The sequence below is a fragment of the Bos javanicus genome, chromosome 24 (genome assembly GCF_032452875.1).
Source record: "Bos javanicus breed banteng chromosome 24, ARS-OSU_banteng_1.0, whole genome shotgun sequence".
Taxonomy (NCBI): Eukaryota; Metazoa; Chordata; class Mammalia; order Artiodactyla; family Bovidae; genus Bos; species Bos javanicus.
The window spans coordinates 54,743,906-54,762,097 of NC_083891.1; the positions used below are offsets into that span (position 1 = coordinate 54,743,906).

At 40.7% G+C, this 18,192-nt stretch overlaps 1 protein-coding gene across 23 annotated transcripts in view; it reads right to left on the bottom strand.

The window, feature by feature from the left end:
* TCF4 (transcription factor 4) overlaps positions 1-18,192 on the bottom strand; it is a 388,575-nt gene that overhangs the window by 186,632 nt on the left and 183,751 nt on the right. For 18 of the 23 annotated variants that reach the window (XM_061400276.1, XM_061400293.1, XM_061400274.1 and 15 more), the window contains one exon: positions 8,934-8,998. In XM_061400276.1, the coding sequence (XP_061256260.1) occupies positions 8,934-8,998 (65 nt within the window). Of the gene's footprint in view, positions 1-6,443; positions 6,955-7,029; positions 7,425-7,500; positions 7,728-8,933; positions 8,999-18,192 lie in introns of those variants that run through there. The other 5 variants (XM_061400280.1, XM_061400281.1, XM_061400282.1 and 2 more) reach the window with 4 other exon arrangements.

Genomic DNA, 18,192 nt, shown 5'->3' on the forward strand with positions numbered 1-18,192 from the left:
AAATACAACTATGTACACATGCCAGTTTTCTCCTCGAAAGAAACTACTTCTGTTAGATTAAAAATAACACAGTTAACATTATAGGTACTTGCTTTAGGAAGCTCAGTTTTGTTTATCTGTGAGTGAAAATGTAAAGAAACCTACATAAACAAAGAGAAGGAAATGGCAACCCACCCCAGTGTTCTTGCCTGCAAATTCCATGGACATCAGAGCCTGGTTGGGCTGCAGTCCATGGGGGTTGCAGAGAGTCGGACACGACTTAGTGACTCAACAACGAACAAAGAGAACACACACACACACAATTTTTCAAAGGATGGGGTTCTTCAATTCTAAGCAAGTTACCTCCATCGGGCACAGCAGCAGACTCATCACCTGTTTCTTTCTTAAATAATTATTTCTACAAAGATGATGGGGTTTTGCTGGTAACTTGCAATGTTCTCACTATTTTAACTTGGGGTTTTAGTTTTAAGAGTTTCAGGAAAATTTCCTAGTGATGAAACCATTTCAAGAAATATCACACACAAAGGAATAAATGGTTCTCCCATTCCATATTGAAAAATTCCTCTAATGCTAAATTGTGAGTCTACTGTCTTTTTTATGGAAAGAAGCTAGAAGGCTACAGTGATTTCTATAGGATGGGCAGGTATATTTCAACACGTTCCTTCGTCCATGGGATTTTCCAGGCAAGAGTACTGGAGTGGGTTGCCATTTCCTTCTTCAGAGGATCTTCCTGACCCAGGGATCGAACCCGGGTCTCCCTCGTTGTAGGCAGACGCTTTACCGTCTGAGCCACCAGGGAAGATGTTTCAATAACAAATTTTACCAATTATTTAAAAACAATTAAGTCAGTTGTTTAGTCATTAATTGATATCCCCTCTCTTATTTATGTATCAAAAGTTAGATGAATTATAGTCCTACTTACTAGAGGTTATTAAAAGCCCCCAAATACTTTCCATGAGAAAAGAGAAGTTCATCTGGTGAAGTTTCATTTAGGATAGAAGGACTTCATGTTTTTGGTGTCTTATAAACCACCTCGAATCAATTTCAATGGTTTTTATGCACTGGTTGTCCTGAACTGTCTGTACAACTTGTGTATGTTTCTAACATGTATTTGTCATTTTATATATTTCACGAGTTAAATGCCACACACAAAAAATTACTAGGTCACATTTAAGAGCCTGGAAAAGGTATTGCTCCCAGATTTCACTCTATATAGTTCTCGTATTGGGGGAAGAATAACTTGATCTACGAAGAATCCAAATTTGTGAAGCAGCAAACCATATTCTGCCTGCACCGCACAGAAAGGAAGGCCCAAAGATAATCCAAAAAAAATACATTTTTAAGAAAGTGTTCACGCTGTTGCTAAAATGTGAATTGGCATATTCTACCCCAGCCTCGTCACAGGAAATCTTCACTGGTTTTAATGAAATTGCACATGCTAATTTTGAGGGCATTACAGAATAGATTATTTATACAGTCACATGTGGTACATTTTTCATTCTTTTTTTTAAAAGGTTGGGCTGTGAGGATCCCTGCCTTCCTCTCTGCCTTCCCCACCACTATGGCTCCAGTTCACCCTGAGAAGATCCTCCATTCTAGGCAGTATATTAGATCCAGATTCTCTACCCTCTACTGAAAGTGGTTTTCCAATGGGCTCTCATACAGACCTATTACTGAGTCCAAAAACCTCACCATGAGCTCCGGCAGCAGGGAACCCAACTTAGAAAAGCACTAGCTTTAAAACCAGGCATTTCAGGGTCCAAAGCCTGGCTCTCACACTTAGCTGGGGGGACTCTTTGGTCTGCTTGCTTTACCTCTCTGAGCATCATTTTCTTAATTATTAATTATTAAATCAGCCTGGGAACTTATACTGGCAGCTAATATTAGTCCTGTCAGCTCCCTCTAGAATGAGCCCAAACTAACATTTAGAAATTCACTCACTTTGACTTTCATTCATCAGCCAAGTCTGGGTTGTGAATGGATACACGGATTCACTGTCTCAGTGATCCTTGACAGAGCAACTTAACTGGGCATCACAGTAAGCCACTTGACTCAGTGGGTCAGCCACTGACGGTCGACCCTGTGAGATCTTTAAGGACAATTACTACAATGTAGAGGAGCAATCTGAGAATTTTAGAGAAACAATGGTGCTTATGGCAAGATTAATAGCTGGGGGCACACAGATTGTCACTAGGTTCCAAATTATAGCAAAAGTATACTAGAGTTTATGTGTAAGGAAATACAGCCTATAATTATGTCTTCCCTTATGCAATTGAAGCATTTCCAACCATTAGCTTGAATCATAACCTATTTTTCTTATCAAAATATCTTAAGAAATTTGAAGGATGCTTTAATACTGCCAGTCTTCTCCAGGTAAGGAACCATATTTAATACAAGGATTATTAACACTATATTTTCTATGTACGAACACTGAAACTGACAGCACTGAAACGAACAATCAAAGAAATCTCTTTCATTGTCAGCTATCAACATAGAAGGAATGATGGAGTTTTTTTTTTTTTAATCACTAGTTCAAAACCCTCTGACTCAGGCAAGTATCCTCAATACGTGCTAAAACTATCAGGTCAAAGATTGTTAGGGAACACGGGCACAGGGATCTATGCCCAGTGCTAAAAAATCAACACAAAGACTGTTTGCTAATTACAGAGGGGGAATGTTTCTTTACAATGGACAGATTTGGGGGTCTCTAATTCTACCAAGTTGGTAATGTTAGTGTCACCAACAGCAACACATCTTGACATTACATGCCTCCAGATAAAACACAGCATAAAGCACATAATCTACGAGATATTCCGGGCCAAAATGTTTAACTTCCATCTGAAACAGCCTTTCAGTCTAATTTTCAATTTGCAAGCAAGACGAGTAACAAACAGCACCACAGAGAAATAGCCCAACAGTTCAAGAAGGGGACACTTTTTCAAGTCCACCAGCCTGCTCTCGTTAAGGTAAATGTCACTTTTTAAAAAATTACAGGAATTGCTCTAGTTTAAAAGAAATTCTAAAGAGACACAAAAACAAAATATCATGCATAAACACAGTGTTGGGGGTGGGCTGGAGGGGGAAAGAGATAATAAAGATATTTTCATGGGGACAATCAAAGAAATATGAATCAGGATTGGGAATTAGATTAGGAAACTCTGGTTAGTATCTTAGAGGTGATAACACTATTTGAGTGTTCTTAATTTTCAGACACACGTGATGAAAAACCTAAGGGTGAAATCTTAGGAGATCTGCCACTTAAAAATGGTGCACTGAAAAATACATGCATGTATATGCACGCGCACAAAGCAAACCAAACAGATACTTTTCATTGTTCGATTTTTCTAACTCTTCTGAGAACCTGAAAATTTATACTATGTAGGATTAAAGAAAATTTTGTAAATTTAATGAATGGTGTTTGATTCTTCCTCTTAATATCAAGAAAGCTACCAGTGGGGATTGAAGGTAGAGTATACAAGAGCTTCCCTTTGTTTTTCTCCTTTGTACCTACCACTTCACTTAAAGGCCAATAAATATTTGTTAACCGATGCAATGAAAAAAATAGCTCCATTCTCCCCTCTGGTGCATGCTGGACGGCGGTCGGGAGAAGGGTATGCCCACAGCAATGCCCCCCAGACAAAGGAAACGCAGCCCGAAAACCAGTGCTAGGCACAGAGCGGAGATGCCATCACCCTGCAGACTTGGTGCCTGAGATGTCTGACACTGTGGTGATTTTCAATATTCTACCCCACCACCCACACCGGCACATTCATAAAGGATGGGCCTGGAGTCTGACCTTTGGTTCCAACAACACCGCCACCGGAAACCGAGAACATCTCCAATTCCCTCCCTGGGGAACCTTCAGACCTGGAAAGACGAGGCCACCCGGCTAGGACTCAGGCCAGGAAAATGAGAGACAAGTGACTCTGCAGGATCTGACCCTCTATGTCTTCCAGAGTCTGCACAGCATGGTCGAAGGAAGGGCTCCCAAGAGCCCCATATCTTCTTTGAGAGGATATGATTTTCTGGTTTTCTGAAGCAGGAAAACGCTGCTCACACAGGACTCTTCAGATTTCACCCTCTCAAAATGACCCCAAAAGTGATGCCAGGGAAATAAGCCTCAGGCCATCACAATCCCCACCGTGCCAGATACAGAGATCACACGGGGCCGGATGGGGCCAACGTGGCCCCTGACTTCAGGAGTTTACAGAATCTGGTGGAAACCACCATTCCACAAACATCAATAAGGGCACATTCGAAAAGCACCATGAAGGCAAAGCTGAGCGCCAAGACAGTACACGGATGGAAGAGATTCCTAGGAAGGGCGCAGAGAGCCAGGTACGGATGAGGGCATGCTATAATAAAACATTTAACCATAATGTGAAGTTAAAAACCAAGATGTATTTCTGCTTGCACAAGACCTAAAAGCCATTTTCACAAGAAGAGACAAAGGATCTCATGTCTTTTCTGTGTATATCCTTTCTATTTTTACTGTGATCCTTTCCGTATCAAAAATAAAAAGAACTGAAATGAGAAAATCCATTCTTAAATGTGTAATATATACGTTTAATTTCAGTGAATCTAAAACGACTCTATGAGCACGCTAAATCACATACAGAGAAGACCCATGTCTTCTGTAGCTGCAAAGTTTCTGGAACTCAACAAAACAATCTGAGGTTAGGCCTAATTCTTAAATCCCATCGGCTTTAAGAACGAAACATCAAGTAACTTTATCAGCACAGTGCTATTTGATTACCTGCTGAGAAAGAAAAAGAATGTGGATAAGGTTAGAGCCTTGGACTTCACTAGAGAAAACAAGATAGTGGCTCGCATATTCAGTTGTGGGATTTTGTATGAAGATTTCAAGGCATCTTACTGATGTTCAGAATGCCCCTCATTTTCACTGCCTTTTAAATAAAGTACATATGCAATATAGTCCCATGTCTTGAATAATCAAATTAAGGCAAGAAATCTAAAAGCTTTGTTAGGGTCAGCAGCTATACTTGATTTTGAACACAAATCTTTTAAACACAGTAGATTCCTACAGAACATTCTAGGAAATCATCAAAGTTAGCTGCACATTAGAATCACCTGGGGAGTTGTCAGAAACGCAAAGGCCCAGCTCAGATTTGAGTTTAATTGGTCTCAGATAGGGCCCAGCTTTCCTTATATTACACACACACACACACACACACACACACACACACACACACACACACACACACGTGCATGCACACACACACACACACACATAACCTTGCCCACAAGATATTAATAATAAAACCATCGCTTTAGACTTGGGCTATCTCCTAGAAAGACAAAACAAATAATCAATGCTCCACTTCCATTTAAGGGGATAACCTCTGCCTTAATAACAAGTATTTGTGTTGACATCACCACCCTCATTAAAAAAAAGATCTCAGGAAGATTAAAAAAAAAAAAAAAAGGTTTGCAATCACCAAACATCTTATTCAAAGCAGCAAGAGAGGCCGAAAGCAAATGACATTTTTTCCTTTCGTCATGCACAGTGATGTCCATTAGGTACTAGCTATAGGCTATCGTATGAAGATCAGACTATCCTGCAAACGACTTTACTCCCTCTCATTTTGTTTCTGTCAGACTTTCCATTATAAATTACATTTTCTTTTTCAGTTCAAAAAAAAAAGTAGTATGAGGTTGCAATTTGGCAAAAACATTTTAAGCCTGGGTGTAATTTCCGTACCCCAATTTGATTGAAATTAGTTTTGCCATATTTAGTTAGAACTAAAAAAAGTCCGTTTGGCCGCTTTGATTTCTATGGGTTTATGTTCTGTACAATTTCAAAAGGCTGAGAAGTTACCGACTTCATTTCTGATCATTTTCGGTGAAAATGCATTCATGAATTCATATTATCCCACTACTATTTTTAATGAAAACAATTTAATCGCTAATAAAGAACCTGCCAGCTTTTGTGTCTCGGCTAAAACGCCCACTTTTTACAAGTCCCATTCTATCACTGTCAGTGGTACACCCTCAAGAGACACATAACGGATATATACCTACACATATATATACATATGTATATATTAACCTGATGCACTCTGAAACAACACACATCTCGAAATAATAACGATTTATTTCTCCAAGACAGCAGTTGGCTACCTGTTGCTTACCACTGCTATTTCTCTGCACAAAACAAAAGGCTACCAGAACTGAAGAAGGATGTTCATCTATAGCAGTGCTTATTCCTGTAAGTCCACAGGATGACCAAACAAAAGGCTGCTGGAACTGAAGAAGTATGTTCATCTATAACAGTGCTTATTCCAGTAAGTCCACAGGATGCAGGGTTACAATACGACAAAGCAGTTTGGGGAGCTCCTCGGGGCATATCAGTTAAAGGATTTCCATCCAGCACCTCTCTAAGCAGGAGAAAACAACAAGCTCCCTCTCCACAAGTCACTCACCTTGCCACACAGTGGGGAATCGTTTCAGCTGTGATCTGCTATTTAGACTTGAAGCCCAACACACGGAGAGTCTGCCTTTCTTTGGGGTTTGCATAGCTGGTGTTGGAGAACAGGAATTCAAAAAGCAATTCGGCTCAAGAGAAACTCATTTTCACCGGAAGACACACTAGGGTCTGTTCTATTCTCAAATTTCACCAAAAGCAGAAATTCATAAATATGCCACCCTCTCCCTCTCCAACCCCGATTTCCTCAATTGGGGAATTTCCAAAATTGTGCTCTTTGCTTTCTCCTTAAGTGATCAACACCGTTTATGGCCACTGCTGAGCCCAAGCTGAGCACAGAGAGTCGGTCCTTGCGAGACTCACAACCAGGAAGCACAAATCAGAACGAAAGAAATCTCCACACTCCACGGCTAGATTATGAAGACTTTTTTAAAGAGAAGCGGATGCAGCCGCGCTCCTATATACAACAGAATTCTCCTGGACATGAACGTCTCAGAAGGAGACATTCCCCAGGCCAGACATTCAGCCATCACACACCAGTCTGTCCACCTCTGATCCACCCTCTGCCCCTTGCCACTTCTCACCTTGCGTTTGCCCAAAAAAACGAACTTCAGTCGCACCCGAGGGCAGTATTGCCCACAAACCGAGGGAGGGTCTGTGTCCCGGCACACACACACTGACAGACTCACGCGGGCTGAGTGACGCTTTCACAAGTTAAGGGGCCTCGCGCTTACTCAGCAGAGGAAATCTTTGTGTCTGGGAGGAATCACGCCAATTCCTATTAGGAAGAAAGGATACAGGGGCGAGGAAGTCTATTCTCTCGTTGACCAGAAAAAGAGGCCGGGCGAAAACAGAGACCTCTGCCATGACCATCTGTGAAAAGGAAGGATGTTGTCAACTTTCTTCTCCCCAAAACTCAAACGACCTCTGCTTTGACCCTCAGAAACCAGATACACAGGAACAGGCTCTTCTGCGGGAATTGAGAGCTTTACACCAGAGACTCGCGCTCCGAGGCTCTCTGCCCGAGCTATCTACCCCGGCACATTTGCACTCACATTCCAAAGATGTTTCCGTCGCGCTGGAATGGCTGTAAATTTCTTTCCTGCAGAATTCTTTCCAAACAAACTGCCGTCAACTGTACTCTGCAGCGTGTGCAGCAGGGAGATCTTAAACCAGCACCGTTCACCTCATCACAGCAAACCTCTCAGATGCCGAGTATGACTGAACGGGTGGCTGGGCCAAAGAAGTAAACTTTAAAAATGCAAATCTCTCCAGAAGGAAAACACACACACACACACACACACACACACAGGACTCCACCAGAATTCCACCTTTCGGAACCTATGACGGATACCTAAAGGCCACCTCCTCAAGCAGGCTCTACTTAATGACTAAAACTGTCTGCTTACATTTTCCAGGATCCATGAAACAGCTTGTTCAAAAAAAAGCAAAATGAAATTTTTTCTTCCCCCATCACTAAAGAAGACGGGAGGGTGAGAGGGTGCAGGAGAACAAGCACTCCCCTCCCAGCACAAAAAGAACTTCATTTCTGTTTGGATGAATAATGTAACGCTAGAAAGCTTTGAATCTGAAAGAGAAGCATTAAATTCTATCAAGAGTTTTCCAAAGTGAGAAAGCAATGCCCTTAGAAAAAGAAAGTCTAAATCTTTCAAGGAAAAAAAGAAAAAGATATGAAACATGTGATTAGTACCGATACTGAAATTAAAAAGAAAGCGTCTGTAAAAACTCAATTGTCTTGAAACAAAGCTTACACTTTTGGCTATGGATAGTATTTTTAGAACTGGGCTTTCTCTGGAGAGTTGAAAGTATGCAAATGCACAAAGCCCAGAGACACACACACACACACGCTATACCTTTGTATGACACTGGCATTTTATTATTTAATTAAAGTACTCTTATTTTTCTAGCTCACGCATGCCTCCCTTGAGACGGCTTTGCTGTTAGCCTGCTGGCCTTGACTTTCAGCCAAAAACAATTCAGAAACAAAAAGGGACAACAAATCATATTTTCACAGACATTTTTATCCCTCAATACAACCCTGTTTTCACACAACATCCTACAGCCCCTATGAAAACTATAATTTAGGGCAGTAGCCACCCAAAACCCAGGATCTGACACATGGCTGCACGAAGCACTTCCAGTGTAAGAAATTCTCAAGTTCTTAATTGCAAATAAACTCTTTTGATAGAACCACTTTCCCCGACATCGCTGGTTTGCAAACAGTGCCACTGGTACCGGCTGATGGATGAAAAAAAATAACAACAAGCCAGTGAATACATTGCTGATACGATGGGGTGTTTATGACTCTGCGCTCGGTGTCATTTCATTACTTTGTGAAAGAGTCAGGCATCGGAAGGTTTTCGGTGCCTCAGTGCCCCAGCCTCAAATGCATCACCTAATTTACAAAACACACTGATTCACCAGGCTCATCCTCTCAACCCTTCCCCGAAGAGAGACTCTCACTTACCTGGTGGCAACCCTGTAAATTCGATTCTCTCCCATAAGATGAGTAGGAGCCCCTTTCTGTTTTACCTGCCAAGAGAAACAACAACAACAAAAAAGTGTAAATTGTGTTTTTCCTTAAAAAAAAAAAAAAATCTCCTTCAGGTAACAGACATCCACTTCTCTTCCCCGATGTTTACATACGAAAAGTAGGCACTACTGGCAATGTATGCAAGCAAGGCAGGGAATAACACTTCCCCACGCTGGCTATGCTAAACTGGAAAAAAATACCCTTCATTCCTATTCTTAGCCAAACTGCTCCACACTTCCAAAAACTGTCATTCCAATGGCCTCCACTTTCTCTAACAAACAAATTGTCATTCCTTATTTTCACTTTCTTTCTCGCTCACAAAATTTAAACAATTTCATTTTTATTTACACAGCAGGCACATTATCTATGTAATGACCCTAGCCTAGTCATTCCCATTGATTACATTGACACTTAATGGTGAGGCCAAAGCTAATCAATCAGGACTCTCCAGATGGTGAATAAAGCAAAGAAACTATTCAAAATTCTGGGTCTCTCTTCCTCTCTCTCTCTTATTTAAACTCCCTTTCCCAGGAGTAAAGACCGTCATGATCAAGATGATGATGGAATTTACATTTGGGAAAGAGGACTGTTGAAAAATTGCCCACTCCGAGGCCAACTTCAGGTTCTACCAGTAGACCCAGCAGAAAACGGGGTAATGGAACATCAGTGTCTTGTTCTGATTCTAACACTCCAATTTTTTATCTGTTGACTCCTCTACAGAGATGTACAGAGCCATATCTAAGGGTAAAAATCAAGGCAGCTCATTTGTTTCTTTTAAAAAGTATGTTGAGCCTTAATCGTCAGGAAAACAATGAAAACACCTTTCAAGAGATCCAACCAGTAGAACATACCTAGCGACAAATAAAGAATTGTTACAGAGAACAGTCCACACTAGGACATTCAAAAGGGCTTGTCCCGCCCACAACACAAACCCCACCCTGTCCAGGACAGAAGGATACGCTCTTCCCTTGAGACTAGAGCTTAAGGTACACTGTCCTCTTTACCCAGGACTATACTATTCTTTCTTCCAATGAGAAAATTCAAAACTAGTATTTTGAGAGGCTAGATGGATCCTTCGGAGTTTACAACACCCATGATTTTCCCCCTTGACTCAAGTTAACATAAACGTTACAAGCAGCAGTGTTCAACTGTAATCTTTGGGTTCAAGGACAATGCTATGAGGGCATGTCTTTTTGACACCACACAAGGAATGTGCCTTTGATAAATCTTAAAACTAGTCAAAAGCTCACCCGGTATGTAAGTCACTATAGACATAAAACAGAAGATGATTTGTGAAGGAAGCCAAACCTGAGTCTTAACATCAACCCTCTTCCCCATCATTATTAACTTTTCCACTGACTCCAATCGATCTCAAACTTGGGGACACACTCCCACCACCCAACTTCTGGCAAAGTATTCAGTGCAAAGCAGAAAATCAATGACCATATCAATTTCCGTCCAATGAAACAGGATACCAACTCACAGATTCAGTCCTGGGAGGTCTAAGAGAATAACTTTCATTGTATGAGGATTTTACACTGAAGAAGAGATTCATCTGCCTGTTTTAGAAGTATAAATGGTCATAAAGACCTATTTATTCTTCTGTGTCAGATGGAAGCTACTTATAGTCTTTAACTTCTCTTTATACATATTACTAACAGAAAAAAACCAACTCGATCTTTATGAGTTATCAAATGAAGTCTGTCCTTCCTTAAGCTCTCACATCGACAAAGCTTTAATACAACCAGGACATGATTCACTTTGACATAATATCCACTTGTTTAGCAACTAGAAAGACAAGTGGAGAGGCAGGTAGACATGCAGACAAGCAGAGAGACAGAAAGAGACATAGATAAGATAGAATTTACTCTGACTTCCGAGGAAACTGAGTATCTAGTGTCCTGTTCTGGTGACTTCCAGAAATTGGAAGGAAGAAAGGCGATCTTTCTCTAGAAGGAGTTACCGAAGCTATCTCCTACAGAATTTCACCTCCTGGCATTATTTCCCAACTTGACTCCTGCATATAGACCTGGAGAAATGAATCTGCCTACCAGAACTTGTCTCAATTCACACACACACACACACACATATATATATACACATACACACACACACACACACACACACACACACACATATAAAGTTAGGTCCATTCCTTTCATTCTTTTAAAGGAAGAGAGGGGGTCCATGCAAATAGTAAGGATGTGAGAGAGAAAGAGAATGTGAATAAATAAACAGGGGAGAGAAGAGAGAGGAAAAGAGGAAAATGAAGGGAGGAGAGCGGACTAGAAAGCACAGGGGTGGGCAGAGAGCAGAGGAGGGGGAAGAGCCGAGAAGGGACACAGGCAGCGCAGAGTCCCCAAAGTGCTCTTGGCTACACGGACCCAGCATTCTTTACTATCATATCAGATACAGACTGCTTAATCTTAATTTTGCTTGTTAAAAAATATTTATCCAGATACAAAAATAAACCCACTGCAAATTACAAGTTGTCAGGGTTAAAAATCTACTCCTGTTTGTGTGGGGGAGGACAAGAGACCAGCATAGACATGAATCATTCTCAGTAATTTGAGTGTTTCCATGACATCAGTGGGCACCCGTCCAGGACTCTGTCGAAGTCTGTGAGGTACCGAAGAGGCAGCGCGGCCAGCAGGAGGCTGGGAGGTGCACTTTTTTTTCCCTTTTTTTTTTTTTTTTAGGATTATATTCCTTGTAAAGATTTCATCTGTGGCATCCACTTTTACCATCAAATAGATCGCTCCAGAGATCCTGAGCGAACGCATGTCATTCTGATAGTGTAAACCTTTAACTTTATTGCATATTTTTGTTTCCAAAATCAACTATAAATCTGTCCTTAGAGCTCAAATCCCTGTTTGGGAGCAAAACAATCAGGACATGGACTGTGGGTAAACCCAAGCACCTTCTCAATTCTATCTTATCTACTCCACTAATTTCCTAATGACAAAAAGCAGCCATTTTACAATGGCACCTCACTTCCAGGGAGAAAAAAATATATACATATTTTGTATAAACTGTCCACTAAAAATCAGCTATGATCTTGATGTCAGTCTTCTGCTTAAAATGCTCAGGAACATTTGTTTCAGATAATAAAATTCTCAAGAGCACTGATAACATGTTTGAGTAGGATCCTTAAGTAACTATCTGTGCTCGTGAACACAAAAGCTCCTAAATATGTGTGTTTACTCTATGCCAGGCATGGATTTTTGTCACTTATACCCACTGGCTGGCGCGGACGGCTTCTTTCCTCCATTCTTCGCCACCGACCTCCCCCCTCATCCCCACGATCACAACGGAGCTTTGAAAGAGCTCAAGATTCTATTTTTCCAATATTTAAAAGAGATAGCAGTGATGAACAAACCCGGCGCGTTCACTGCGGAATTTTCGAGACAACCCTCCAGTACTAGAATGCGACAGCCGCTGCGGATATTTTTTGGCACCAAGACAATGGTGGCAGTGCCAAGCCCCATGGCTAAAAGTACTCAAAAGAGGCATAAGGGTAGCATTAATCGCTCAAGTCTTTTACTGCATGGAGTACTGTTGTCCATATTTTAAAAACTAAAAGTACCCGTTAGTAATATTTGTCGTCTGCCCACCAAGGGGGTGGGGGGGACTCTGAAATATACACCAGAAACAAATCTTGTCAAGCATTTGATTCATTTTTATACCTAAAAGGACCAAATGTTAAATTTTGCTGCTGGTGACGATTTGCCGTGCATGAAACGAATAATATGACCTAATAGGCTACACTGAACGCTGAATGAAAGCTACAAGAGAGGATTTCATAAACGAAGTCGACATATTGGCTAAACAACTTTCTTCTGCAAAAACGATGTATACAAGGAACATGTAATGCTATGTCACAATTTTTTAAATTAAGCAAGAAAAACGCTGTAAATGAGCAGACACAACATCCGTCAATCAATCCTTCTAAAGACAAAGGAGCTCAACTGGCAGCCCCTTCTCTAGAACAAGTCGGCATCTACAGTGAGCAAACAATCCGGAAAGTCAACACGTGTTTTGTCCAAATTGAACCCATCAGCTGTTAAAAACCTATATTTAAATTTGATTATTAAAAATGACACCAATGGGCAATCAATAAAGGAGTCACTTGCTTTTTCTGTTGCCCTTGAAAAACTCAAAGATAAGCAGAAAATATAAGCTGTTTCCATTTATTTTTAAAGACCAATCCTTTTGCTGATTTATTCAACTGTTCTTTATCTTGCTGCCTCATGAAGGATAGAGAAAAAAAATTTAATGTGGGGGGGAGTATGATGAACAAATAGCTATATAATTCAAAATCTAATACTTTTATATTCTTACATAATTTTCCATTTGACTCATAATTTTCCTTACAATCTATTCGTGGTATCCCATTGTAAGCAAATGCCATAGGAAATGACTGAGAATGAAAGTGTTACATGAAGGAAAAAACTGGTATCATAAATTCAATAATTCACAAGGACACATCTAAGAAGTACCCCCTTTGGCAGATTACTACACCTAAACATTAGTTCTAATCCACTTGGAGGGAGTGAGAGACAGGCAAGAACAACTTATCCATGATATGATTTCTGGAGATAAGCCGTGACTCAGATGAGCCCACGGGTGGTTGACCCGTAGGATAACAATAGGTTGTGTTTGGGTTTCTAGCTTTTCATTCTTATAAGGCCACTTTTAATATTACATATAAATGGTAAGTATTTCACCAACAACCGAACAAGATGCACTATATGCTGGAACACATCATCCTATGAAAAGCCTTGATTTAAAAAAACAAAAACAAAAAAAAAGTGACCTGATGTTGTAGGACAATACCCAGCAAGGTTATTCCATTGCTAATCCTCATTCTGGGAACTGAAGAGCCAGCCCTTTGTTCTCCGTCACCAGACTAAGGAGCTCATCACAACCCTGTTTGAGTTGGATTAAATCTCTGTCCCTGCCCTCAGCCCATCCTTGGTTACCTTATCATCTGGGGGTGGGAGGCATACTGAAAAGAGTATTTCATTAAACAATAACCGGAAGACTGGTTCCAAAAATATACATGAGGTTATTTATAATTTACAGTTCTTTCATCTTTCCCACGCCTACCTTTTTCTCTCTTGTCCACACGATACCCGAGTTCTTGTCACGTATCCCCACTACGCAAAGAGGTTATGTAGACATTCATTCAATCTACACAAGAACCAACCCTGTGAGGCACGTAATATAAACACCACTTTACAGATGAGAAAATTGAGAAACGGAAAACTGCCCAAGCTCACAAAGGCAGCAACTCTTAGACCCAGGATTCAAACCCTGGCAGTTGGATTCCCAAGGCTGGACTATTCATACTATTCTGTGCTGCTGGAATTTAAACTCGGGGAGAAAAAAAAAAAACTACAAATACATGAGAAGCCCAATTCTGAAGACTTAAATCCCAGAGCTCAAAACACTCATGAATTTGATATGAAATTAATGAAAGTGTCTTAGAGGTGGTGATAATTTACATTTACATGGTGTTTTATTCCTAAAAGGTCTCTAGGTACTTAATAGCTGTGCAAATAATGTGCACCAGAACCTGTGACTTCATGAAAAAATCTGTAACCATCTCCACAACAACTGGAAGCAACTGACAAAAACGGCCGCAAACGGCATCTCTACACATGTCACTTGTGAAGAACATGAGTTCAAACCAATGAAGACGAGAAGAGTCAAAGTCAAAATACAGTCATAGTATAGGACAAGGCAAGATACGCACTAGTGTCTTCTGTGGAATAACAGCCCCACAACAGGCTCCGAAAAACAAAAAGGAGGCAAATTTAAAAGCCCAGGAAATGTTAGAAGCTACCTATATATCCCTCTTGACCCCCAGAAATTTACACTGTATCTTAGCAGGGGAAATCCTCTGAAAAAATCCTGCAATGAAGACCTTTAATTTCAGTTAATATCTTTTTTAACTTCACTTAACTTTTTAATTTTAATCATACATTTTATTTAATCCAACACATCCAAACTGTTACCATTGACATGCAATCTTTCCTAAATCCATTTGAATACACATACCTGCTCTTGTCTTTTTGCCTACTGACACAAATCCTGAGGAATCTGAGAAACCACTCTTTTTAAAAACTTAACATTTAAAAGAATGCCCTGGGTTACAAGGTTAAAATTTGAATTTTATTTTAATTGACCTAAAAATACTTGTGTCTTGTTGTGATGCTTCCATGAATATACACCTTCGTGGTTCTCACTAGCCAGTCAATCTTAATTTTCCCTGATCCGAGCTTGGAGGTGACAGTCTGGGTTTACAAGAAACCAGAAACTGACATTATTTTCCTTATTTCTAAAATACAGAGAAGACCACTGGTTCTTTCCTGTAGAAAGAACTCCTACTATACCAGGAGGCCTTTTTTTTTAATCCAAATATAATAAATTTCATGCTAAAAGAGTTACAACTCAATTTCAGCTGATAAAATAGTCATTCCATAGTCTAGAAAATTCTCTTCCTCCACTTCATCCTAAACTGAGAACAGAAAGAAAATTCAGAGGAAAAGTGACGAGGCACACAGTTTGCAGCAAAGGATGATGAGAAACGGGGACCAAATCACTTTCCCAGGAAAGACTAACTGCAGTCCTTCCTTTCATCAAAACAGAACACTCGGTAGTAACTAGAGCTCTGACCTTGGAAAATGATGAGTTTTTAGCTGCCTTCTGTCGTTGCTTCACCTCATCTCATCTAGACAGCGCCTTCAAAACAGTGGGTGTACCAAAATTCCAGATATACTTAAGAGCATCTTGAGGCCTCACCAAAACTCTTCATTTGGGGGGTTCTAAACATGGTTCAGTATCTACACTCAATTCTGCTTAAAGCCCTCACATTTGTAAAGCATTATATAGGACATAAGGTAAAGACAACAAGACCCTAGGAGTTCCTTAGATGGCCATTTTAACCCCATGTTCACAGTGCGTGCGTGCGCTCAGTCAAATTCAACTATTTGCGACCCCATGGACTACAATCCCCTGGGCTCCTCTGTCCATGGGATTTCCCAGGCAAAAATACGGGAGTGGGTTGCTGTTTCATCCTCCAGGAGATCTTCCTGAGCCAGGGATCAAACCCTCATCTCCTCTGTCTCCTGCACTGGCAGGTAGATTCTTTACCACTGACTCAACTGGGAAGCCCTCTGTTTATAGCAGAAGTCACTAAAATTCAGAAAAGGTGGGGAATTTCCTGGTAATCCAGTGGTTAGAACTCTGTGCTTTCACTGCCAAAGGCGCTGGTTCATTCTCGGGTCGGGGAACTAAGATCCCACAAGTCCCGTGGCCAAAAAGGAAAAAAAAAAAAAACAAAAAAAGGCAACCAACTTCTAACAAATAAAAGAGGTTGTACAGATATTAAGAGACAAAGCTAGAACCTAAATAACCAGTTCCTGTACCGAAATCTGTTTTTACAATATGCCACCTTTATTACCCATAGCTGCTGTGGTAACAGAGATGATTCCACTCGGCTTTTTCTCACTATGTAGCACAGCCCTCTCCGCAATTCGTAGTAGGTTGAAGAAGCATTCTCCAGTCCTTTGATGAATGAAAATGTTAGAACGGGTCACATTTTGAGTGACCATCCTCTGGGACACCAAAAAGCCCCTTTTCGATGCAAAATGAAAAGTACTGTCTTAGATTATTTGGCCCACCCCGGACAACAGCTGGGATCATCCCCTCCCTCACGCTTAGGAGAAGTGCACACATTATCAACTGAAAGCACGTGAGTTTTATCCTTTCTTTTCCCAATGCCAGAAAATCTTTTATTGAAAATAACACTAATTCCACAGTGTGCAATTAATCAACATAATCATGGGGATAACTTAGCTGTTTGGGGAGGTGTGTCGAATAACTCTTTAAGGCCACTAAAGTGCCACTTGAGTCACCGGAGTAATGATTTTCTGAATCAGCAATTTGTACAAGGGTCCCCTAGGGGCCTGAAGGACTAACAGTAACCCTGGAATCACTCAACTTACTTCTAACGAGTAACTTACCACTGGCTTGATGTGAATAAGATCTCAATTGTTCTGCCTGCCCTATTTCTTATTTTTATTGCAGTTAAGTGTCTATGGTGTCTGGGCATAACCAAGTCAATGAAGGGCTCTGTGGGGCTTCCGATGAAACATCATATACATCTGAAGTTTTGCTTTTTATTTGACAACATGTAATCATTTTGCATAGAAAAATGAAAGCCAAGGTCAAGCTCGCAATACACATTGAAGGCATCAGAAACAAAATGTTTCTGCTGTCATCTAAGAAGGAAAGGAAGATGCAGGATCGGGTTGCAGGAAATCAAGCCCCTCAAATCAGTTCTATGGCTCAGACACCCTGCCAGCCATAAGAACTGTCAGAGGTCTTTTCTTAAAACAGATACCTGGGTTCTCCACCCCAGGGGACTTGCAATCAGTGGAACAGAGTACAGAATATCTATTTAAAAAAAAACAAACAATAAAATTTCACTGGTTAGTCTAACAGGTTGGGGTAAGAATAACCAATTTAGGTGAACTGATTCGATCTTTAAGATTACATCAGATGAAACTCCAATAAACCTGGGAGATAACATCTAATCTAACCTGTTTAACTGGATTTTGAAACAAAAGTTGATCAACAAGAGTTGATCGCCAAGACTCTTTCAGTTACATTCTGCAAGCTGGAGAAACTTTTTTTCTGACAGCGTATTAGGCCTCTATGTTTGTTCATCTCCACTCATGAAGACTAGTTGTTTTAAAGAAATGCATCTCACATTACCACATAGACAGCTCTCACACACAACAGGATTCCAAGACACAAGTGTCCTGGAGGTAAAAGGACATCCCTCTTCAGTCAGCCCCAGTGGCCACGGCTCTGCAAGTACCTTGTCCCCCTTCCTGCCCTAAGGAAGAAGTCACCTTTAGACTCCAAGGATCAACTCAGGGAACCCGACTTGGCTTCTTAACCTAAAAGGACGCTCCCACCCACGAATTCGGCATGTTCGTGCTCTACGGAAGCATGGAGTCCTTGCTGGGGGAGAGAATCTGGTCTTCTGATTCCTCTGGAGGGGACTGATGACATTTCTGACCAAACGCAGCAGAGACAACACCCTATAAGTAAGACTCTGTTGCCCCGCTCAATTATTTGGAATTTATCAGCAAATTTTAAGAAAATCAGTAGTTACGTT